Raw genomic sequence first — 25,627 nt, 5'->3', positions numbered from 1 at the left:
GAGATTTCTACTAAGAGATTTCTTCTTTTTTCATTAGAATGGCTCAAGGAAGCAAGAGACAGGATTAAGTCAAGGTATGAATCACTAGGTAATACAGATATGTCTCTCACACACACAAAAAAGTATCTGAAAATGATCTTAATATTCAATTTTAAAAAATAAATCCCAAGAAGCAAATTCACCTACTAGAGGTGATCATGAGCCGATTTTGTGAATACTTTCACAGGTGGGAAGACCTATTCATTTGGTTGAAACCACTCAGGGGAAGGATGAGGTTAGGAATTACCCAAGTACAGTTAACAACACTACAATACCTTGCAAATAATCAATAATTCTGCAAATAAATTAATACACTGGGACCAAAACCACTTGGTTTCCAGTTGCTCTTACAGATGAGAAACACAGGAAGTAGAAATTATTCTTTATCCAATTCTAAGGATACAGAGTGTATTGTGATATCCTGATAATAAATAAATAGGATGTTTCTTTACAACGAGATGATTTGAAAAATGGATGAGAGTGCACGCCCAGTTTAGGGTAAAGATTTCATATCACAAGATTTCATGTCCTACTTATTGTAAGAGAAATGCATCTCCAGTTCAACACACATCCAAATCTTTGCAGGACCAACTCAGGCCCCTCCAAAGCAAACTCTCCCTCTTGTCACTCTCTTCTTTCCTTAGGGACACAGGAGATCCTGATGTCTCACTTCATTTATCCCAGTAACTATAGGCAGTACTACAGTTTCGTCAGTAGGATCCTTCAAACAGCCTGTATTTTTGCCTTCCCCAACACCCTTTTCCCTTTCTGCTTGCCCAGAACTACTGGCATATGTCCTGGCTCCTCACAGCCTTCTGTGCATGGCAGCACTCTCACCCCTTCATTTCATCTCAGCTTGGGCATCTGCCCATTTTCCTGCCATTCCAAATTCTTCACACCCAAAATGAAACAAACACCACTAAGAAGTCCTCTCTCACTTGTCCCCGAGAAATAAATCCCTTCTGCCAGATACATGCAGCTTCCCCTCTGCTAATTCCTCCAAAAATTGGACAGGGTTTCTACCTGTCAATTATTTCTCTTTAGAGGTGACGGGCTGAAAGTAATGTCACTTCTTAGAGTCAGTAGGTGGATGAAGCTTTTGGCAACTCTCCCAGAAACCCTTTTCATGTTTCTGCAAGATACTGCTGGGGCAAAGTTGCTAATCTACAACTGTGCTGCAAATCTCAGCCCAAGAACATATGTTCTTGTGCTGTCAAGAGAGAGAACTGCAGTGAAAACATTACATAGTGCCAACCACTCACAAAAGATATATGGGTGCTCAAGCCCAATACACTGAGCAGAAAATTAAGATTGTTCTCATTGCTTTTCTCAAAATGTCTGTGTCATCTATAATCAATGAAACAGTCTGGAACAAAGCACAGCCATCTCTTTGTTATCCGAGTAGCTGAAGAAAACAACCTAACATAAGTACTGAGGACTTGTTACAGCTCAAATAACACAAATACATTTGTGAAAATTCAGTGTTAGTACTTTGGTAAGAGCTTGGTGACAGGGACTTCAAAAATGTGCCATTTAGAATAATAATACAAATGAAATTGTTGCTAATACTGGGAAAGGAAATGAGAATTCTTAATACCCATTCCTAAGAGAAACAGAACTGGCTACAAAATCTTGACCCCCATGAAGACATCAAGATACTGAAAACAGAAAAAAATCAGTCTAGCATAAATGAACTCAGGATTAATTCATAACACATACTGCATAAGCAGTTATTTAATTCCAGATGTTTATTGCATCTTACCTATTAAATATAGAGCATGCAAAAAAAGATAAAATAAATTATCAGCATCTATTGTACTAACTAATGTAACTTTAGTTCTTTCCAATCTTTTTGATTTAATGTCCTCTGGTGCCTTGCTTCCCATCACTACATGAGATCATATGCATTCCTTTCCAGTTTGGTCACCATGCTCCAGTGGACATGAAATATTTTCATGAAAATCAAGGGTAAGTACATGCTGCACAACTAATGATGCAAGAAGACTAGTGTGAAAGATTAGCTGCTGTTCAATTCTCTCCAATTTCTGCTAACTTCAGACACTCAAAGAAATGATTATGCTATGTATAGCCTTCATATCTATGCTTGTGTAGTAATGAAGTGTCATCTCATTATGATTTCAGAAAAATTAACTGAAAATGTTAATACTTAACCGGATTAGATTACCATGTTTCTTCTCTGAATCAGAATACTATAAGATACATTTTTACAAAACAACACACACTTCTATTCCACATCAGTACAAGTGACAGCAAACACACCACTGCCTGCCTGAAATCCTAATCAAGCAGAAACCTAACGATACCCAGTTACACTGACACCTCTGCACGAATGTGGGCCTCAATGCCTGTGAGCACTGAGCTTTTATAGATGCTTTTGAAATTACCAAAAGCCCACTGAAAATAGTTTGGTTCATTAGCAGTGTATAAAGACTTCTTTATTTGGGGTGTGTGAATCCTGACTGCTGAGACTTAGTTTGCATTTATACTACAAGAATTAATAAGAATGAAGGGAAAAAAATAAAAGCTGTAATAAGTAGTACATTTTCCAAGAGGACTTTGTGCTGTGTAGTCAGAATGGCAACGAAAAGTGCAACATTCTTTTAAAATTACTCATTTCTATTAGAAAATATGCATTTTTTCCTTTTGAGTTCGTCTGCAAGTTACCATCACTGCCCATCATTATGGGCAATGTTGGGATCTGCACAAAAGGGCATGGTTCTTACAATTTTTTGAATATTGCACTGAGAAGAGAGCTTCTTGCTGACTTCCCTAGCAAATAATGCACTTCATTAAGAGATACTGAAATCATATTGAAGAAATGAAGGAAAAAATACTCATTCTACATTTCACTGTTTTATTTTTAAATACTGTTATCAAGGAGAGAAATCGTTTGCAATTTGTGTTTTGTATTACTTGACTAGAGCCTCAGAAAGTACAAATTAGCAATGCTGTATTAGCAAGACAAACCAGACTAGCTGTGGGCATGCAAATTATCCACTGACATTAGGCCTTCTACAGACATCAGTAAAAATCATTATAGACATGGCCTATTAGCATTAGGAAAAAGTTGAAAAATAAAACTTGGCAGAATAATGAGTAATCAGAGGTTCAACTACAGCTAATGGCAAAAATCAAGTTTTTAGAGTCCCTGCTGTGGGCATCACCGAGAGTCAGCAAAGGGCAGGACATGTGTGACTCAAGCACTTCTCTGCTGATGATGGGGTGTGGTGGACAAGGTCAGAAAACACAAGTTTAAACCAGGAGCCGATGAGAGAAGAGGAGAACAATTCAAGATTCATGCACATTTGTCATTTAATAAAGAGGGAGAAAGAAATATACCTTTCTTTCATGAGCACTAGGCACGCCAGGGGTGTTCTGCTTGAGGAATCCTGCTGTTGTGGACCACCTGGTAGGGTTTTTCCTTGAAGGCTCTTCTGAAGAAAAATTTGTGTCACTTACAGAGGTTGAGAGGCCAATCAGTGCAGGGTCACTACTACGTCGGACGTGGAGAGGCATATCTGAAGAATAAAACAGACAGTAAATAAACACTGACTAGATTTAAAATGTTTTTGACAAAGGAAAAATATTTTTTCAAGCTCTGGATGGGTGGTTTCGACCAAATGTGGTTTTACAGAGTAAGGAGTTATTGACCTCAGCACAGCTCAAGGACAAGGTCTGTTCCCTCCAAACCACAGCCTTGCTGCTTGGCCTCACAAGGAGAAAATCAAAGGAAAACCAAACTCTTTGAACCTAACACAGCTTGGTGGCTTTCCAAGTACAAACACAGCATCTCTCCTATCTGTTGGATGGTGTGTAAAATAAAAAAAAATACAACATAAACTTGACCAACCAGGAGGCTGCAGCGACATACAGGTATTTTAAAGAGCAAGTAGCCAAAGCCTGGGGACAAAGTAACGGGTGAACTAGGGCAATGTGTCCCCCACCCCACTGCCAGGGCTGCAGCCTGGGCACTGCTACCACAACATGCTGCCAAGAAGCTGCAGGCCAGCCAAGGCAGCCTCCTCCCCTTCTAAAATATACTCTGCATTTCTTTCTCAAGACTTATGGAAGAGACTGTTTTCTACTCTGCATTCTTTCTTTGCCTCTTCCTGACCGCTTCAAGCAAGATCTGGGCTGATTTACCCTGATTCCCTTAGCCTTCCAATTGACATGACTGATGGAAGAAAAATATTTCATTAGTAAAAAATGATGCAGCAGGCAGGTAAACTGATTGGAAAGAGATAAGGTTTTCTTAATATATGTAGAGGTCACATCCATTCTGGAAACTTTGATGGCACCTTAAAGTTAGTTTCCTTTGAAATACAACTTAATTTTTTCCAATTTCATTTATTATCCCACAACAAATACCCACACATCTATCCTCTTCTTGCCTGAACAGAAGTTTCACTGCCTGAATTTGTAACCTCTTAGTACTCTCCCACTCAGCATCAGAACAGAGGGGCTGTGATTTATCAGTTTTATTTCTCTTTACTGCTGCACTGGGAACCCTGAATGCAAAGCGCAAAGGAAAAAGGTGAAAGTAATGGCACATAAGCAGTTGAGTCAGTGGGAAAGGCACACTGGGCAACAGCTAAGAATAAAAACCAGGAGTGGGTTTTAATGCTTTGAGGAAACAAAGTTCCCAAGGAAACTGAAGGTGCATGTCTGGCAATACTAAGAGGCAAACACAGTGACAGGAGTTGTTTGTTAAATGACTTGTCTCAATCTTGACAATAGCTTCATGTTAATGTTGCATTTAATGATATTAAAGAATCTTATTTTGCAGGGCATTATAAACACACTGAAAAATACAGTAAGTCATGCCACACAATGAAAACATGAATTTTTTTTGATCTGTTAGGACTCCTGCTGCTGAGATACAAACAAGTGTTACATGACCAAACACCAAAACAGTCAATCTATTTCATATTCATTCTGGAAAACAAGAATTACGAAGTATTATTATTGTTTTTTCCTCCACAACTGTTGTAGTATTTCTCTGTCAATCTTTTCTTTTTTAATTTTGTAATAAAAGTTAATTTCCAGTAAATAAAACCCTTTCTTCTATAAATACATTTATGCATATTTATACACAAACACATGTGTATAATGGAACTAGAATTAATTAAAGGACAATTTCATGGAAGATCACTAATTATGCAGGAAAGCATTAATGGTCAGGAGTTAAGCCTACTAAGATTTGATTTCTCAGTATACACTACAGACTGTAATAGAGGGTTTTTCTTTGATTGCCTTGTTTCATGAAGCAGCTGAAGTCAAAGCATCTCCTCTCTCTCTCGATGGCAAACACAGGAACAGTGCCCTGGCAAACCACAGGAGATCTCTGAACAAAGGTGGCTCAGCAGCAGCCCCAGCCCATGTCCCAGCCACAGGATGAAGTGATTCCTTCCCAGCGGTGCCTGTGCTGCTGGCACAGCCCTGAACACACACCGTCCCTTATTAGATCAGCCTGAGCCAGAAAGGGGCTCTGTAGTACGTACTGCCACTTCAGAAAATACCAATCTATATTTGTTCCAAGCAGCAGCCCATGCATATTATCATGTTTGCCTTTGCTACCCACCCCACAACAGAGAATTACAATTTTCAAACATGAGTTCACTTGCTCCTTATGCTTGTACATCTATATATAAGCACGGTGATAGCAAAATGTTCTTGTGTTTTTACACTTCTTCTTCAAATTGCTTGACAAAACAAAAGTTCAGTTGGGTGAACTTCTGTAAGAAGAGAAGCCAAATTGCCCACAAAGAAAGAAAGGATTAAACTAGAAATCAAGTCACCATTTCTGGAGAGGAGCAAGCCATTATCTCTGCCTTGGCTCTTCCTTTGTAGTGAAAACCTGACAGTTTGCACTATAGTGAGCAGACTCTTCAAAATACAGGTAGTCAATTATGCAATGGAATTACCAAATATTAATGTGCTCTAGAGAAAACATCAACATGAGAAGCTTCTCTACAAAATCTACTCACAGATGAGCCACTTTTAATATGACCGGTTTCATTTTAGTAAGGTTAGGTATTGAGACATTTTCAGGCATTTGGTGAACATTTCATCAAATCTCCAAAAATAAAAAAAAAAAAGGGAGGGGTATACTGTCAATATAAAGAAACATGATCTACTCTAATCTCTTCTTGTGAAAATGTTTCCATATGTAAAGAAAAGTGATTTGCTTTACTAAGCAAATTTTGCAATGAAGTGAACTAAAGAAGACAAAAAATTGTGTATGGGGGATCTATGTATTTCCCAATTTAACGAGAAATTTAAACATTTGGCCTTTTTTCGTTACTGAAATGGGACAAGCACACAGAGCTGGCTCTAATGCATGCTGCTTGGCAATGGTCAATAGGTTTTAATCCAAGAACTAAATCTTGTTCACACTATGTTAACCACAAGCTGTAAACACAATCTCCTGCATTCTCTTCAGTTCTGTTCTGAGAGACTGGTCTAACTTGGTTCTGACGCTCTCCATTAAAACAACAACTTGAAAGAATATATTGAGCAGATTTTTTTTTTAACCAATATATTGTTGGTTACAATTCTCTAGTTTACAAAATTTGAATAGAATCTATAGATTTGAAGAGGATATACTTTGAAATATTAAAAGGGAAATCAAAGCAAAGGAATTTAATAATTAAACCACAAGATGAAGTACGCATGGGACCGATGCAATGTCACTGATTCCAGGGTGATGGCTGATACTGTTTGAAGTCTGTGGTTTCTTTGAAGAGTGGATAAAACAGCAATGAACTCTAATCACAAGGCTTCAAATTCTCTGTGGCACTAATGCACTGTAAATATTGATTTGCTTCTGCAGCTAAGGTGCCTTTTAAATAAGCACTTGAAACAGTAAATCTAATAATGAATTACAGGAAGTTTTAAAAGTCTAAGGAATAAAGAAAAATTAAATTAAAAATCCTGCAAGTTACCACTAACTCAGTTCTTGAGCCACATTCAAGGACTTGAAGTATTCAACCAAGAGTCAACTTCAGAAAGAATTATGTTGACAGAGGATCACATTAAGTTATGTATATAGCCAGAATTCTGCTAGAAAATGGTTATTTGTAGGATAGATCCAAGCTGTGTAACAAAATGCTCACATTCATAATCATGAAATTCTGACTGGAAGTCTCATTTTATTAAAAGCAACAGCAGTTTCACTATAAATTATAAAAACAGCCAATACACATTTTATAACCATCTTTAAATGTTAAGAACACAAGAGTTGTACCTTCCCTTCCTGCCAGCAATTCCATTTTTATTTTAAAAGGGTCATCACCTTCTCTGATTTTCAAATATGCTCACAAGCAAAAGCATTTGAGGATCTGGCAAATTTCATCCATAAAGCTGAGCATGTCGTCCTGCATGCAGGCACTCAGCACAATGGATGGTGGTCCCCCAGAGCGGAGCTAATATATACCTTTCCATACCAATTTCCTCTTGGATGTCAGCTTGGAGGGCATGACTAGAAAAATACATACTTACATTTATATGGCATAGCCAAGATAATTTCACTCTGTGAAGGTTTCAGCTGATGCTTCAGCTCCCCAGTGCCACTGCAGTTTGTGCAATCTGCTGTGCAGTGGATTTAAGGCTCAGAAATGAAAAAATCATCTTAGAGTCATTTCTAGTCACCTCACACAGCCCGTCAGGCTCATGACAGATGAGTAGACCGGAAGAGGACTTTTTTTTTCTTCTCTCCACACTCTAGAGACCTCTCTGGTAAAATGATGAATCAGTAAAACCAAAAAACTCTGTGGGAGATAGTAGCTTTTAACAAAAAAGCTGCTCAGGTTAGACAGAGCTCCTGAAAGTGATCCCATAGATAGAAGTACCAGGGTGCATTGTATACACAAGACACACATAGATCCTACATCAGCATCAAAAAACCAGTCTGGGGATGGGAGATAGAAATTGAACAGCTTTGTGTCTCGACCACCCACCCAGCTGATCATTCTGCTCAAATCCTCATCTGGAGCCCAAGAGAAAGGATGAATCAGGGTCATCCTGGGGCTGAGGAAAGCAGAACCACTTCTTTCAGCTTGAAGTACTTGAAGCTACAAGTTACGGCTTTGTCTATATTTAACTGGAATATCTCTTAAAAATATTTAGATTAGGCTTGAGTTTCACAGTCCAGCACAGCTCCTGGAGTTCTGGTTCTAATTTCAGTAGGTTCAGTTCACCTCCTTGTTTCACTCAGCTGGACACAGCAAGAGCCTTATCCCTTATGACATTCAAAAGGTCAAATCCCTGTATCAGTTCAACTTCCATATTTGCAAGCCTCGAAAGACAAGGTGATGGCAACTTCCAAAGACCACTGAGGCTGTTTGTAAACTCAACTACGGATAGAAGAAAAACAGCTGGAGACAAAAACCAGCTGATTGTGAACTTATCTACAAACTGCATTAAATCCTAGCAGCAGCTAACATAAGCCAGCACTCCTCTACAAGATTAACGAAACACTGCAAATCAAATGTAGGCATCTTGAATTGAATAGATAAAAACTTAAGCCGTTCCAAGAGGTGCAGAGCCACTGCTGGGACAACAGCACCACCTGTCCTGCAGAAGAAAACAGGCACACTATAGGGAGATGGCAGCTGGAGGGACATGAAAAAAGGAGCACTGCAGTGCTACTGCCAGTTGCAGATCTTTTCAGAAACATACTCTGGAATGTCACAGCAAAGGAGGAGGATATACATAAATATTAAATATACATACATATATATAGTTATATACATACCACCAGCTCTCTCCTCTTGGCCCAGAGCAGTATTTTTTTCTCTCCTAGAATCCATTCCACTTTAAAAAAAATTATTTGCAGCATTTCCGACTGTCAAAGTCTCCAGAATTTGTTTATTTGAATTATCCTCCTCAAGTTTACCCTCCTGTCACTAGTTACCTCCCCTTCTCTCAAAAACTCTCTTTTCATATGTCATAGACATCTCAATTCTCCCCTAAAAGGGGCTACACAGGACATAACCTTTGCTTCTTTTAATTCTCTACTGCTGCTCATTTTTGTAAATATTATTTCAGTCGTAACTTGTTCAGAAGGCACCCAGAATAGTGTATTTCTTTTACGAAATACTCTCAGTGCTGTTTAAATCCTCCCTGTCATTTTTTGAACTTTGGTGATAACACACAGTCAACAGTAATCACATTTGGCTATTTTATTGTCATGGAATCAACCCAGAACATCCACAGAAATCCTAAAACTTTTTCTGTAGTCTCCCTTCAGCATCTGTCTTGATAATTAAAGTACAAGTTCAGTTTAGATCAATGTTCTTACACATTATCTTCTATTAATTCAGGCTGAATCAAACTGTATTCAGTTGTGTAGTATATCTCTGCTGGGTTATATATCTTTCCTGCATTCACGTTATTCTATTTTCCCAGTCTATCAACATCTGGAAATTTAATTAACATATTCTTCACAGTATTGATTCTCTCAGATTTAAAGATTCTAAATAGAACCAAAAGTGACAGGAAGCCTCATTAAACCCTATTGGACAACAATTTCTAGACTAAGATTGCCTCTAATTTTTAAGATTTCCATGCTGACTTTTAATCCATGCTGAAGTGTTTATGGTCACATTTCAAGACACTTAAATTTCTATCATATGCTTCAACATTTGCAAATATTACATGAATTACAAAGCATTTACCCGCAAATGCCAAGTATTTTGTATTCATGGCTTTCCCTTTCAGAATTACAGGAAAGGTGACATCGTTTAGATAATTAGCATTTCTCTACTTGAAAATATGTTTATGCTTAAAAAGATCAACTTCTAAAATTAATTTTTCTGCATTCAGGACTCTTGGTTAAATAACAAGACTGCCACTGCTCTTACAGAGAAAAAAAAATCATAGTTTCACACAATTCTAGATATTTATAACTACTTCATGTACAAACCAACTGTTTTCAGTTGTTCTTCTAGCAATTCATCATCAAACAACAGCTTATGTACTTCTCACAGACATATTTTCAATGTTATCAAATATTCTCTGTTTTCTTGTGTCTTTCGTTTCAAAACGGCACATTTGGAAGCGTTTGCACATTAAATCCTGACAAGTCACCATTAGGCAGTTTCCTCCCACCACTGCCCCACGCAGTTGGAGCTCTGGCAGGCAGCAACACCAGGAGCAGGGCAGAGGCTGAGCCACGGCACTAAAGAGGCACAGCATGGTCTGGCAGATGAATGCTGCAAGTTGAGTCCCTAACCATCATATAAATATAGAGAAAAGACACTGTGTAAAACACACTAACAGAAGCCCACTGCATGCTAGCACACCTTAAAGTAATATAGGACATTATGCTAGCATGCCTGTGATAAAAAAGGACTCATAGAACAGTAAGATCATTTCTGGAAGAATGGACAACAGGGAAAAGAATGAAAGCAAGCCACCAAAAAAACTCTTCTTGCAAAGCAGAAGAAGGAAAAAAAGTCATTACTTTCCCAGTATAATTTTCAGTTTCTTTTAATAGAACCTAAGTTTTCCATTTTCCCAAGTATGACTGCTCAATGACTTTGAAATTCAGAAATAAAAAAACAACCTGCCACAGTTATATTTTAATAATGAGGTAATGTTAAATCCTTATCTTGAAAGGCCTTTAAAATAACAATCTTCTTTCTCTTTCTCTAATATTCTTTCTTCTTGCTTTTGAATACTAAGATCCAGGAAGAAAATGATGATTGCACCCTGAAACTCAATTTACTTAGACACTGACTTTTAAAGCTAATTAGAGAAAGATCTTTAAAACTGAAATTAAAATTTAATTACCTACACCCTCTCTGTCTCTTTTCTCTGGGCTCTTTTCTAAAATGCAAATAGCTTTGCATGCCAAAAGAAAAGACAAAAATGTCAGATTTTACAAATGTTCTACTCATCTCTGTCAAAAAATTGTGTTTCAGTATGTTTTAATGAGCTACAGTCTCAGGGTTTTGGGTACATTCTTCATGGATTTCCTTAAAACATGCTGCATTACCTCTTCACCTATTTTCATGCTACTGCTACTAAAGTAAGAAAAATGAGCTTCTAGTCCAGCAGATGCAAAAAAACTTTTGCAAGAATTTATGCCTTACTTCTTCAAACAGTTGTGTGATAGTAGAAACAACATCAACTTTACTGCTGCTGAAGTTATTTTGCTTTCATTAAAGATCATGCCTTGCCAATAATACTGTGATTCATATTTAGTTATGTTATAATGAAGACACTGTATTACACATCTTCCTTCATTCTGCAGTGCAAGCAAGAGTTTACAGTGACAGGAACAAATTCCTGGCTGCTTTGAGTTGAGAAAACCTCACCACACTGAGACACAGGAAGGAAGTTGGCAGATTCTCTTCTTATCCCCACTTTGAAAAATCTCCTAAAACTTAATAGAAAAATTCTTCTTGTTAGTAAATGTAAATGCAGTGCTATGAAAACTGTTGATTGTTTATGGTCTAAATGCTCTGTGTAGGCTCAGAAAGGAATGAAGACGTTTGCAACTTTTTCCTGAATAGAAAAGAAAAAATATAGATGCAACAATAGGATTTAGACTGTAGCTTGAAGAGCTCAGTTGGGAAGAACAAAGAATGATATAATGTGTAGCTATAATACACAGTACAGTTCTTTCATCAGTGAGTTTCAGTCAGAGAAAACCTGCTGTGGTTGCCAACGTCGTGACCCCCTTCTGGTCCCCAGGCCACCACTGAGCTTTGATGTGAGGAGGAAAAGGGGTGAGGAGAAGTTCCATTACCCTGCAGTACCAGATATGAGGGGTTCAGTACCACTTGTTAGTCTATATCCATTTCTGACTTAGCGGAGAATGAAGTTTCTTTCAACATCTGTTGCCAACAGAGACTTCTACATCATTATGTGACCTCATATGTGAAGTAGGAATTCCTATGTGGATCATATGCAGATGCCAAAGAGTTAAACTTGCTTAATTGCAATTCAGCAGGAATGTGTGTAATTAGCAAGAGGTTTGTCACTACACAAGTCCTTACAAAGCTGCTGCTGGAATCTCTCTCCTTCAAAACCTAATGCCTCATCTGCTGGCTCCTGAGTCAGGTCACAAATTGACTTGGCAGAAGGCTAAAGACTGGCACTGCCCGAGGGCTGCAGAGCCTCCAGCCTGACCATCAGCATCCCCACTGGGGAACTGCCCACTGAACGAAACCCTCCACACCAGCCACTCCCTGGGCAGACAGCAAGGAAATTAAAACCTGCAGCATTTCTACCTAGGATTAGGCTGGGAAAAAAAGCCCCAAACGTCTGGGTTAGTAAAACATCATGATGGGACCATCACTGTGTTCAGGGTGCACACAGGGTGTGGTAAATGAAGGGTGGTAGCAGGGATCCTAATGGTGTCTTAATTATGGGAACAACGAACAAGGTACATATGATGGTTGTTGACCTCCTTTATTTTTGAAGCAGTGAGGGAAGAGGTATTTCTTTGCCAGTTATCAGATGAATGCTCAGTCTTTGGAGGTGTCTGGCTGTTAATCTGCTACTTCTCCATGTTTGTGTGGAAAAGTTCCTCCCCACTGAGTGGGCACTTGGCAATCCCCCTTTTCAGGCTGGGGTGAGCATGGCTGGCTCCAGCCTTGCTCCACTGCGGAGAAGTTCAGGAGTCATCAAACCTGAGCTGGGGGGTTTTTGAGCAACCATGTATATCACAGGCCATTGTCAAGTAGGAAAAAACAACAATTTGAGGATATCAGTGCCTGGAGGTGGATCTGAACCTGAGTTACACAAAATCCACATAGCCTCATTACAGAAATTATTTAGACAGATTTTTGACTGAAGCATAATAATTATGACAGCCAAGGAAACTTGACCAAAATCATTTGAAGGGTGGGGATTTTTTGAACAGAAAAATTGTTCTATTTTTTATTTTGTGCATAGCTATTGCACAAAATACAAAAAAAGCCCAGAACATGTGGGAAGGAATAGCCTCTATCCACACTACAGAATTTGCAACACAGCAAAAAAAATTTACAACATCTATAATAAGATAGAGTGAACAGAGTCCTGAACTTCAATTAAAAATTACTAACAGCTTCTGCAATTTTAATGGCACTTGCTCTTGTTTCCCTGACAGAAACATTTACTAGGATTATTAGAAGCATGTTGGTACATTCATGAAACATGCTCTCATTATCAAATGCTCTCTTGTTATCAAATCTCTGTGAGTTGATGTTCCACTGAACTCCTGTCTGCTGACGATGACCAAGAAGAGCAAAAGATCTCAAGCAGAACCAGGAAAAGGCCACGTCATGCCACCCCATGTGCTCAGTTAAACAATATTTAGCAGAAGGCTCTTCTGCACGCAGGGACTAATACAGCTCAAAGGCAAAGCACAGAGCACAAAGATCTCAAGAATACTATTTTCTGTCATTCAGCTGCAAGTATCAAGCTGAATCCCCACAGACAAATCAAGCATTTGCGTGTTTAAGTAATGAGATGAAATGCCACTAAGCCTCCTCATCCACGGGGGATGCACGACAGTGGAGCTGCCATGACCATGACATGGGAGGGCAGATAGTGCTGCTCTCTGCAAGAAGATGTGATGCTGTGCCTGACCTTTCATTGGGGGCAGGTCAGACAACAGTCTGGGAAGCTGCAAAGTTTGGGGACTACACAAAACTAATGGTAACCAAACAAGGTCCTTTCAACTACAGAGAGGGGAGTAAGAGGCTACAGCTTCAACACAACATGCTAAAATTTTCTCATTAACTCTTAACATTAAAGGCCACTTTCTGCAGAAAACTCCAGTGTTCCCAATAGCCAAACAGTGAGTAAGACAATTTAGACTACACTGGAAGCTGCTGGTAAATTGTTCAAATAACGCCCACAATGGGACAATAAAACATAATGCCTGCTGTTCTCCAAGGGGTGACAGACCAACAGACATCCTTAGTTGTTCTTTTCTAGAAACAGATATCCTCTTACTGTTTAAAACTGTGCCTAGTGAGCAGTAGGAAACTAGCTGCTGCTTGAAGTGTGTGCAAAATTGAGCATCTTTACACATAGTTTTACATGTTCCATTTACAAAGCCCCCTACAACAAGAGGAAGCATAAATTATTCTCTTCTGGAAATGAAGAAAATTTTCTCTACTTTAGAAACACTCCAGCAACTTTTTTTTCTTTTTTTTTTTTTTTTTCCTATTTCCCCCCCAGTCTTTTTTTTTCCCCCTCTCCTCTCCTTCTACAGTCTTGGAAACATGCAGTTACGCCGCATGCTTAATTATGTGCCTCTCACTCCGTTTTTTATTTCACATTGCCAAATCTGAAGAGAGTAAAAAATTATTCCTGAAGGTTCAAGACCAAGAATAAGCCAATAGAAAGAGCTTTAACTGAGGTTCAAAAGGAAATCTTGCTACATGAAAGACAGTTCACGAATTTTTGGATCAATGACTTTTCATGCTTGCAGTTGCCAAATTTCATTAGAATTTGTGATTGGTTCTAGCCCAGAGATGAAGATCATCTTTCTTAGTGGAGAAACAGCTTTAGCCAGAACTAACAGAAGATATTTACTGAAATACTATGGTATATACTTCATGCCAGAATTTGTCAGAATTTCCCAGCAGCTAACTTTTCCAAGCTGTCTCCACACCACAAGGCTCCCTCCTTGTCTCATCCTAGAATGTGCTACAATAATTTTAAGTATCTGCATGGAGAGAGGGAACATGAGGTGGACAAATTTTATTTTACAAAATCGGTAAGTTTTTTTTTTTTTAATTATTATGGTTATTATTCATTTTGTGCTATTAAGGAATTCTCATTTTGTTTCATTCTTCAAAGGAGATTAATAAGGTATTTATTTTCTTCAGCCCAAAATATATTGATACACTGAAATGAGAAAAAGAGCAGACTGTCAGCATATATTACTTAGTCTTCTTCCATTAGAATGAATAATTGGAGGCTGTTGCTTGAACATGAGGAATGTTAACAGATTCAAAGGAAAATCAATAGCCCAGGACGGGTTATCCTCAAAATGCCCAGCAAGCAGTCAGCTGGACAAGAGTACTCTGCAAAACCCCTCACACTCTGCATTCTACACTAAGCAGAAAAAAAAAATGCTGTTCCAACTGGGCTGGCAACTGAGTGCTCCTTCTGCACCTGCACCCAGACAAGTGCCTTGTGCACCTGGGCACCTCACTCTCTTCCAAGACCTCCCACAGAAAGAGTGTAATTTAACAAAATCCCTGCTGAGGATGGACAGAAAGCAAACCAGGCAAACAAAGGAACTGCAGTTGTTCTAGTTCCCATAAGCCAATGGCCAGGGTTGCTTTTCACATGAGCTGATGGACAGAGTACTCACTTCCCTAAATGCCATACACACACACAGCCCCACCGCACCAAGGCCAACAACCTTGTCCATGAGAAAATGTATCCAGGAGTAAAGCAGGAACATGGAGGGGTCACTCTCCATCCAACTCCCAACAAGGAGATGCAAAGGAAGAGCTACTTTTCTGGATAAGTGCCCCAGCTGCACTGGGATGCCAGTCAGGATGTAAAGGACAGCTGTAAGAGCACTGTGGCATCCAGATCTCAGCATCCACAGGCTTTTCCTACCCACCCTGTACCTGCATATCTGTAAGATGCTCCTGTTATAACCAAAAACTAAATTCACTGTATTAATACTTTTAGCTGAAGTTAATTGTCCACAAAGGCTCTGTGAAATGCAATTCTTCGAAAATTTTTACTCCTCAAAAGAAAGTTATCTTGCATAACCACAAAAAGAAAGCCACAGGAGCAGAGAGCCACCTCCTGTACCGATGGAGACATTTCCTTAACCTACTTGACAGTGAAGGATTTCATGGAACAAGTCTTATTATCATCATTTCTATATTATATTAGAATGTAAAACACTTCCTAGTAGTAAGACCTCTCTAGGATATTGATTTTCAATCCATGCCTCCTTACCTAGCCTGTACAAAACACCTGGCCATTCACAGAATAAACACAAGCAAGACATACAAACAACTGCAAGTAGAACATCCTTAGGCTCTCACAGATTATCAACTTCTCTGCAGGCAATGTGCTTCCAGCAGGAAAAACCTCTGTTTTGTGAAATGCTTAGTTAAAAATCTAAAAATTAACTCTAATTGTTCTTGTTCTACACCATTTTTACATTAAATATGGTGCTTCTGACTAAAAACCACTTTACTGGTTAATAAAAGTAGATTCTTGAGTTTTATGTAAAATAAGAAAGCAGGAAAATAGGTTAAATATTGTTTAGCTACCTTTGTTTATGCAATCTCTGAAGGCAGAGTATTTTAATAACCATATGAGTGCTCGTGTATTTAATATTTCATGTGAGCTGTCAAAAATCTACTGCATTAAATAACATCTAAGATACTTACTCATCACTACAAATAGAAAGGCTACCTAAAACAGAGAATGCTCATGCAGATGTTTTTAAAAGTCATTCCAGATTTGTATTCATACAGATACGTATTAGCTTTCATTGGGCTTTTTTCCATACAGAAACTGACACATTATGTTTTATGTCATTCACATTAACACTAAAAATACTTCTTAAATGTTTTTTAAACTAAACAGATTTCTGAGGACAAGTTCATTACTTTGTGTTCTTCTCTGGAATTTTTAGAACTATTTTAGAAGCTATTAGTTCATGACAGAGTTCACTATTTTTTTATCAGATGAGATTTTGATTTATATACTTTTCAAGCTTTTGAAAATACTTCCAAAGGATGTTTGAAAACAATTTTAGTCTCGAATTCAGACCTGGGGGAGAAAACTTACCCCATCGGTCATGGAACACATAAAAAGTGCAAACCTCCTCAAAAATTTTAAAAAGGAAGCCAAGACTTTGCACATGTGGGAAATAAAGTCTGAATCTTAATAATGGAGAGTGTTCCACCCCCTCCACAGCAAAACATTTCCAATAAAGGGGGTTTTTATCATTCAAAAGGCAAGAAGATGAGAGACCATCACAAATGTCACAAAAACACAAAACACACAAGAGGGGGGCAGTTTGGGCTGCATCTTGTTCCATGACCAGCATCAAGCAGCCCTCACTAATCTCCTCCAGTTTTTATCAGCTCTTGAAATACAACCATCATCATACCTTTCTGTGTGATTACTATGGCAATTCTAATTTAGGGAAGACTGAAATAAACCAAACAGATGTACTTGCTTTTTCTGAGTTGACCAAAACCACTTGTGCAAAGCAAGGCTGCTCTCATGCTCCTCAGAAGCAGCTGGGTTATCTCAAATAAGAGTATAGGACTAAAACCACCTATCAATTGCAAGAGTTTTTTTGCTGTTTCCACATAGCTGAGGAGAAAAGCAGTTAAACATCTTGGAGAGCTCTGTTGCTTCTCTTCAGCAGCAGCACCTCAGCAGGGCTGGGAAGAGGAGCCAAAACTACCCAAGCCCACCCTCATTCAGATGCCCACATTCCTCACTCCTGGCTGGGACAGGACAGCACTGGGATGTTGGCCCCTTGGTCTGCAAACTGCAGGAGAAAGGAAGAGACAGAGAACATGACACTGAGAGATGATTATGCGACAGGCAGGTACTGAATAACCCCACAGGGTCACTGGACCATGCTGTCACAGATCACCATCAAACAGCCTCCTTTCTGACCACAGATGTTTTGCAGTTCTTGTCCCTGTGCACACTTAGGGCTTTAGGAGGTCCTGTGACACAGAGAGAGAGAACAAAATGCCACCTTTTCAGTAAATGGCCCTTCCTGAGGGGTTTTAACTATTTTGTTTCCCCTTTCACTTTACGGCAGAGGAAAAGGAAAGAACTGGACATCACACGCTTTGAATTGCATTCCAGTGGGATTCACCTGGAGATGACTGAAGAATAACAAGCTTAATCCACAAAAATGTATTATTAAGTTCTTTAACAAAATACACTTTAGCAGATTAACTATCAAAGAAAAACAACCCCCTGGTCCCAAACTGGAGGATAAAAGTCTTTGCATGAACAAAACAAACACAAAAATTCTTGGATCAAAATTCACTCAGCAGCATGAGGCTGAAAAAATTTTCCTGCTGATTTACTACATGGCAGTTTGCTTGTCTAGCCTTTCCAAACAGCAATCTAACATCAGCGTGAGGACAGCAAGAGGGAAAATTGCTGCCTAAGTGGCAGGTTTGTTATTGTTTGACAATTCTAAAGAGTTCACTAGAAACTTCTAAAAAGAGCATCTTTAATTCCCTGAAATTACTGATAATCGGCCAAGTGAATGGAGAACAATTATGAGGAAAATTGAATGCTTCCAAATGCCAATTTGCTGTATATCCTGCATTAATATTGCATAAGCATTTCTAGTCTCTTGCTGTAAAAGCAAAGGACTAAAAACCTAGGCCCACAGGCAGTCTTGCACGGCTCTCCTCACAGATTTCTATATCATCCTTTTAGCATTTTATTATCATACTCAGCATTTATGTGGTGACTTACATATTTAACCTATTTTTCTCTCCAAAAAAATCCCACATCTGTACGGTAAACTGTGTTCTGCATTAAATGTTCAACAATAAGCAGTCACACACAACAGCGTGAAGCCCCTAATACAGCCAGCGATATAAGCTGGTTTTTCCTACTAATTAAGTCAGAGCACACTTGAAGCCATTGTTGCAAAATACAGTCTTAGGAATTTTTTGTAATACAGCTATGCCAGCAGTTGGTCATGAAGTACAGTAAAGAGAATAAATACTCTGGGAAGAAAAGGACTCAGAACAGCCATTTTTTTAGCTGAGCCAAAACCGATCAGTTTCTGTTAAAGGGCCAAGAAAGTGTAAAAAGTTAATGCAGAATTTTTGTCAGCCTCAGTTCCCCAGGTAGCAGCTGACTCACCCACCAGTGCCACAGGAGAACATGACCAGGCCAAGCCATGGTGACTCAACCAGATACTGTCCATCCTCCTTTAGTCTGCACTCCCTCTGCACTAAGGATCAAGAAACAAACGCAAATATCTTTAAAACTAATTTTCTCCTTTTTATCCTAAAAACACCCAAAACATACAACAAAGCAAGACAAAAGAAACCTAACCAAGTAAACACTCTCCACCTACAAACAAAATGTAGGGTATGGATGAATGGGAAACCTGGCTGCTGGAGAGTTTGCAGGAGCAAAGCAGCAGAATAGCTACAGATTTCTGTGGCAGACAGGATGGGAAGACTACAGAACTGGCTGGAAAGGACAATGTAAACAATGAGAGAGGGTGCAGCTGGAAAAACCGTACCAAAAAATAAAAATGTTAAGAAAAGAAATACGGAAGAATCTTAAATGAGAAAAGCATAGGTCCAAGTATGCGAAGAATCATTCACTACACACATTGCAGCACTACTGTGAGACTCCAAACAAGACTCATAACTCAAATCCTGAAGACACCCTGTGATCATCCTGTCAAACACCTATATAAGCCCAGGTACACCATGCAATAATGTCTGCATTTAGTCTTTTAACTTCTGTTGGAAATACAGAAAAATATTGACTTTAATTTCAAGACTTCAGGAGACAGAGAATCCATCAAAGCCGCAGGACTGTCATTTTTAAAGCTCTGCAATTCAGTGAACGTCTTCTATGTCAGACAATCCACAGTTTGTGTTTCAGGAAAGGTAATTCAAAATGTCATCATGCACTTATACAAATCTAACATTACACACTACCATTTTTCATTTTGTGATTAACACCTGAGAAATAACAAAAGTGTAATCATGTGGGATTATCATTTCTTTTTGTGTCTTTAACTTTTTTTGTTGTTTTTTTCTTCAGTTTCTGGCATGGACCAGGTCTCAGGTTCTACAGAGGGTTTTGCAAAAAGAAAAGGTGAATGGGAGGTCAGCAGCAACCTACTCACTTTCTCTCTCATAGTCATACATCATTTACATGGGTCCTAGGGTAATTGTTTATATAGCAAAGTAACATCAAGGAAACAGTTATGTATTTTTATTTGTCCTCGGGGAGGTAAGCATTCCCTGCCACTAACTCCTCTTCCTGCCCTCCCCCCTCCCCTTTTCTGATGCTTGTGTCTTTTGTTCTTTAATTCTTCATGCCTTCTCTTTTCCATCCTCCTTCTGTTTCTGATCACAGGCGGATACGAAGTAGTTGTCTCCTTTCTAAAATTTCCATGAGGCATCAAGTTAACCCAGATGCACCGGGTTCTCAATCTGGAAGTCAGCAAATGGAAACAGAAGGAAGGAGCATCAAGTCACCAGCTAACCTTCTCTCGGGTTAAAGCCTCATCCCATCACACGTGCTGAGCATCTCACATTCTGCAGCTTGATAACCACCGACAGAAAGCACAGAGCACACAAAGAGCCTTCACCAGCAGCCCTACCTTTGACATTTCCTCACTTTTCACTGTTAAAAATGACCCTTCAGGTATCTTACAAGCAAATGACAGAAAAAACAGTGAGGAAAAAAGTCAAGGAAGGAAACACAGAGAAAACAGTTTATATTGCAGCGCAAGTAATAAAACAGTTATGACTAAAATGAAACAAATGTATTTAACTTGGCTGGTCAAAAGGAAAATAAAACTGAATTAACCACATATATCTATGGGTGAAAATTACCATCCCCCTAGCTAAAACTATGACTTCAAGAACTTTTTCCAAAGAAAGATAAATGAAACACTGTATTTGGTTTAAATGTGACATATCCAAGGACTTAAAAAAAAAAAGAGGAAATGTGAAAAAAGTCCCTCAAAAAGACCTTCCTGACAAAAGCCTTCCCTTTTGATACAGCATGAGATGAATTATTGGATTTAATTACTTACTAAACTTACTAAATTATGTAAAAACATGTGGTGAATTAAATGCCTCCCTCCCTCAGAGGTCTGCAACTCAGATCCTTTCTGAGGAAATTCTAACTATGTACCAATCTTATCTGCTTTCATACAGAAAACACTGAAAATCTCCTGTCCTAGAACTCTAGACATCTGCCAGATCTGGGAGGCATAAAGTAGAGAAAAATACAACAGTGATTCACAAGGACTTAGTGCCTGTTAAACACAATTGGATTTGCAGGAAAACCTTGAAAGCATATGTACTCAGAAGATATTTAAAACATCTGGCAAAACCTGGATGAGGGGAGGCTGGAATACAAGCCCATAACACAAGAGCAAATTAAAATACTTCATTAAAAATATTTTTCACCCTTAGTAAAACATTCCAACTTTGAAAAAGAAAAATGGAAACAAATGGAGCACAATCCAGCCCTGGGAGAACTGAGAAACTGAAACTGGAATATGGCATATACAGCATAGCACAAATTGCTCGGTATGAGTGAAGCTGATGTACTGCCTTCAGGGTTTGAGGAGTAATTTAATATTCAATTCATCCCATAATAGGAATCCCATGCAAAGAACTCACATGCACGAAATCATTCTGGGAAAATGCAGAATGGAGACTCCTAGAAGCTGGCTTGTACACCAGCAGCCACACCACGCAAACAGCACATGAATAGCTGCATTACAATCTACCCTGAGCTGACAGCCATTGGGGACTACATGGACCTTCCAACAGAGCAGTGAAATGACACACAGCAGCACAGCTCTCCTCCTGGAGCTCGTTCTGCTGGGCATGTACCTGGCAGCCGTGAGCTGCAGCAGGGACACTGCAGAACCTGAGCCCAGCCAAGAGCCCTGTCTGGGGTCTGGGGCACACTCTGGGCACAGCTGACCCCCAGCAAACCCAGAGCCTGCACCCTCAGAGGGCAGCTGCTCACTCCCAGCACCACTGAGGACACAGCTCAAGCATGCACTGCTTTGGTACCCCCATATTCTTTGGGCTCTTGGGATCTGCTGCCACCACAACACACTGCTGCACAGCAGCTGCCAAGACACACAGTCTGGGATAAACTCTTCAGCTAACACAAGAACCAAGCTGCAGTAAACAAACATCTATGAGTATCCCCAGCTGCAGTTTCACTGAAGCTTTTTCAGCCTTCACTTTTTGGGCGACAGGTTTTTAAACAGCTCAGTTTTCTCCTCCTTCCCTCCATTGCTGCTTACACATGGCTTCTCCTCCTCGAGCTCCTGGAGCAGCAGCCTGGCAGTGACCTCTCCTTGAGCCTTCAGCTGCACATCCTGCTCCCCCAGTCACTGCCGAAGCACAAACCAGAAATAATATCTCAGTACCAGCACTAACTGCAAACAGATTTTCCCCCTACTCTTTATGGGTGGAAGAACTGAAAATACTTATTACACTGTAATGTTATGTTTTAAGGAACATAACAAAGAGCCATGGGAAAGCAGGATTACGGGAAGACGTTGCCCACTTGTGTTTTATTACTTTAAAGGTGAACTTAAAACAGAGGTAGAGGTAAATCATCTACATGTACAACACTCACAGAAATATTGCCTACTATGTCAAACTAGAGCAATAACTTTATTCACTCACTTAATGGATATTTCCCATGGATAAATGTCATGCAGTTCATTTGACAGAGCAGTTCCATGTTTTTTTCACTCCAGACAGACCTTCATTTTTATTTATTTTTCCATGAGTCAAGAGCCCAACTAAAATTTTAAATAAAACATGAAGAGACTGTACTGTGTGAGACCCTTCAGATGGAAAACATTCTGAAAGTCAGGCAGCATTTGACCTAAAATCTCTCTGTCATCTAATGAAAGTCTTAAACATCAGAGCTCAAAATGGGTTGGAATAGAAGAAGCTAATGTCATTTTTATATTTGGTGGAGAAAGCTTTCATATGCAGAAAACCTCCAAAAAGCTCAAAAGCAGAGAGAGATCAAGTCAGGATTTACCAAAACACTGAAAGCCTTATTTGTGTATTATGTAAGGCTGTGTAACAAGGCACATGTGTCCATTCTCTAACTTGTTAAAACATAATTTTATTTTTTTTAAATCTCCCAAAAAGAACTGCTAGCATTGCTTCAAATGTTATTTCAGTTGAAACAGTTTCAGCAGTTGCTGCCTATCATTATTCTGTCTGTAAACTTGCAAGCGCATTTAATTTAATAGCCTATATTTGAGGGGATGTTCCTTCACCCAGCTACCCATTCAGAGGCTGAGCTTGTATATAGAGAACTTTCCCAAGTCCACGGGGAGCCAGGATACCCTGAACATCAGGAAATGCAGGATGGTCGAGATACCCTGCACAGTGTGAGGGAAGGGGGTACAGAGACACTCAGCTGCATAGAGCAGTGAAGACAAGTCCTTCAGACCTCAGTAACTCCACATCATGCTTGTTCCTCCAGATTTGGGCTGGCTTTCAGTGCCACTGGCACTCTTACGCTCCAACATCTGAGTACACATGGTAAGAAAAAGCACAGCTGCCACTTAGCAGAGGTTTACCCATTTGGGAGCAGCACCACAAATTGACCAGATACCAGTGTCAGACCCAAGGCACATGGCACTGTTGGTTTAACAGTGCTTTGATAAAATTCCATCAAAGTGCCTCAAACCCAATTTTACTCTGAAAAAAATCCAACACTGGACTTTCTGCATTAATGACATACTGTCCACAACCCAAATGTATTTCCCAAGTATAATTAGGGCTGAGTAGGAACTTTCTGGGGCCATGCAAAATTGCTCTGTGAGTCAAAAATTGAGAAGTCATTTGCTTTGTAAAATGCCACTTAACCTTCCCCTTCTAAATCAGCAAATGACCTTTTTTAAGGCAACAAAGACAACATCCTACTTCATGACAAAAAATTTTTTTAGCTCTTTCATGTAAGAACTTATTTTTATGGAGTGAGTTAAAACACAGGCAGAATGGGATTTACAGACATGTATTTTGGAACTGGTCAACTCCCTTTCTCTCCCATCAATAGAGATTAGCCACTGCACCTAGTCGAGGCAATGGTCCACTTCACTCTGAAATAAGCTGTAAAACAGGTCAGATGAACACACCCTAAAGGTGTCCAACAATGAGAAACTAGGCTGCCTTGAGCATTTAGCTCAGATGCAGAACCTAAAGTCTGTTGGTATTAAGCTCATCCGTCATGTCTGCTTTGAATCAGCTGTTGCCCAGCAATTGCCAAAAGAGTCCGATTTTACTTTCAGTTGTGAATATGAACAGTGCTGTACAGGGAACTGAATCAAATCCAACCCCTCAGGATAAGGCTTTAATGGCTGATCAAAGTTTGCTTTGAGAAGTCTAGTTTCTGACTCATATGCACAATTTTTGGAAGCTAATGCAAGCTTGCTCTTGCTGTCTTTGTACAACTCTTTACCGTACTCATTCAAGCAGCAGTCTTAGGTTACCAACGTGATAACCTAAGCACCACTGTTTGCTTTTGTTTGCCCCACATGGTCCCCAACTCCCCGTCTACACATACAACCATTTCTACTATCTGGAAATCCAAAACTATTGATACAATTAGTTACCCAAATCCATAACACAGGCTAGAACCACAGACCTGGAATGCAGCCTGAGCTCACATTCGCTGCAACCTCAAACAGCCAGCTCTGGCATCAGCCCAGGCAGTAAAAGCCTCCATCAGCGAGGTGGCAACTGTGTCATGAAGGGGACCTCGTCTGTCCCCACGGTGTCACAGAAGGGTACTCAAGGGGCCCTGCCTGCAGAGTAGCTGGGGACACTGAGCTGAGCCAAGCTGTGACAGAAGGACAGCAGGTGCTGGGCTCGTGCCTCAACTCAGCTCAGACCAGTTCATGGGCTGAAGCCAAGCTTGTCACCTCCAAGGCACCCAGTGCTGGGCATCAAAAAGAAAGAAGCTTTTTCTAAACAGAAATGCTTTATTCTGACTCTGAATGCTTCATCTGTCCCTAAAACGAACCCACAGCATTCCAAAGCTGGCAGTCATCTTACTTACAAAATTCATTTAAGATTTACAGCAAGAGATGGGTGGGAGAAAGAACAAATTTTATCTTTTTTTTTCAGTTATGAAATAAGGCAATAAATTAATGGAAAGTTATTTTCACCCACTCCATTATTTCAATATCATGTTTCAGTCCTTCTCAGTGCATGAGAGTAAACAAAAACCAACTAAAATACAAGCCTATTCAACTAGTAGCCATCTGTCTCTCTCTCTCATCCTCCTCAAAGGAACATGTCAAAAGACACAGAATTTAAAGCAACTTTTTCCCAGTAATCACCCAAAGAGATGGACTATCTCCAAAATACATCCCCATCTAAAAAAAGAAAAAAAGAGTGAGTTAATGTGCTGCAAATGTAATAAGGGAGCAAGAAGATCCCTTATGAATTATGAACAAAAGCAAGCAACAATACCCATACTGAAGTACAAGTTCAGCCTAATAAAGGATATACTTTAAGTGTAATATCTTACAACATTGGGCTTGTGATCAAAAATGTCCACATGCTTTTCAGGAGGGGAGATATGCACTAGCTGAAGCATTGAACACAAGGTGACCTCGGACACAGAGTGGCACAGAGGCCTCAGCACACACCATGCTTCATTAGCCCTAAAACACCAATCCCACAAGATCAGCCTGCTCAGGACCAAGTGAGTCATAGAGTACATTTGATAAACTCTACATTCTCTCCTGTTGGAAATTTTTTAATGAGTAATTAATGTCAGTTGCCCACCCCCACCCCCCCCCCTTACCTCATACCCCTTCAAAGACCAATCCTGT

General features: G+C 39.5%; 1 protein-coding gene across 12 annotated transcripts in view; it reads right to left on the bottom strand.

Annotated features, from left to right (window-relative positions):
* The window catches only part of PARD3 (par-3 family cell polarity regulator), a 441,649-nt gene that overhangs the window by 261,938 nt on the left and 154,084 nt on the right, over positions 1-25,627 (bottom strand). For 10 of the 12 annotated variants that reach the window (XM_085050362.1, XM_085050357.1, XM_085050358.1 and 7 more), the window contains 2 exons: positions 22,061-22,150; positions 3,400-3,578 (listed from right to left, as the gene is read on the bottom strand). In XM_085050362.1, the coding sequence (XP_084906488.1) occupies positions 3,400-3,578; positions 22,061-22,150 (269 nt within the window). The remainder of the gene's footprint in view (positions 1-3,399; positions 3,579-22,060; positions 22,151-25,627) is intronic. The other 2 variants (XM_085050360.1, XM_085050361.1) reach the window with 1 other exon arrangement.

Source organism: Lichenostomus cassidix, chromosome 2 (assembly GCF_008360975.1).
Source record: "Lichenostomus cassidix isolate B80296 chromosome 2, HeHo_3.0, whole genome shotgun sequence".
NCBI classification, from domain to species: domain Eukaryota; kingdom Metazoa; phylum Chordata; class Aves; order Passeriformes; family Meliphagidae; genus Lichenostomus; species Lichenostomus cassidix.
This window is presented reverse-complemented; position numbering and strand designations above follow the sequence as displayed.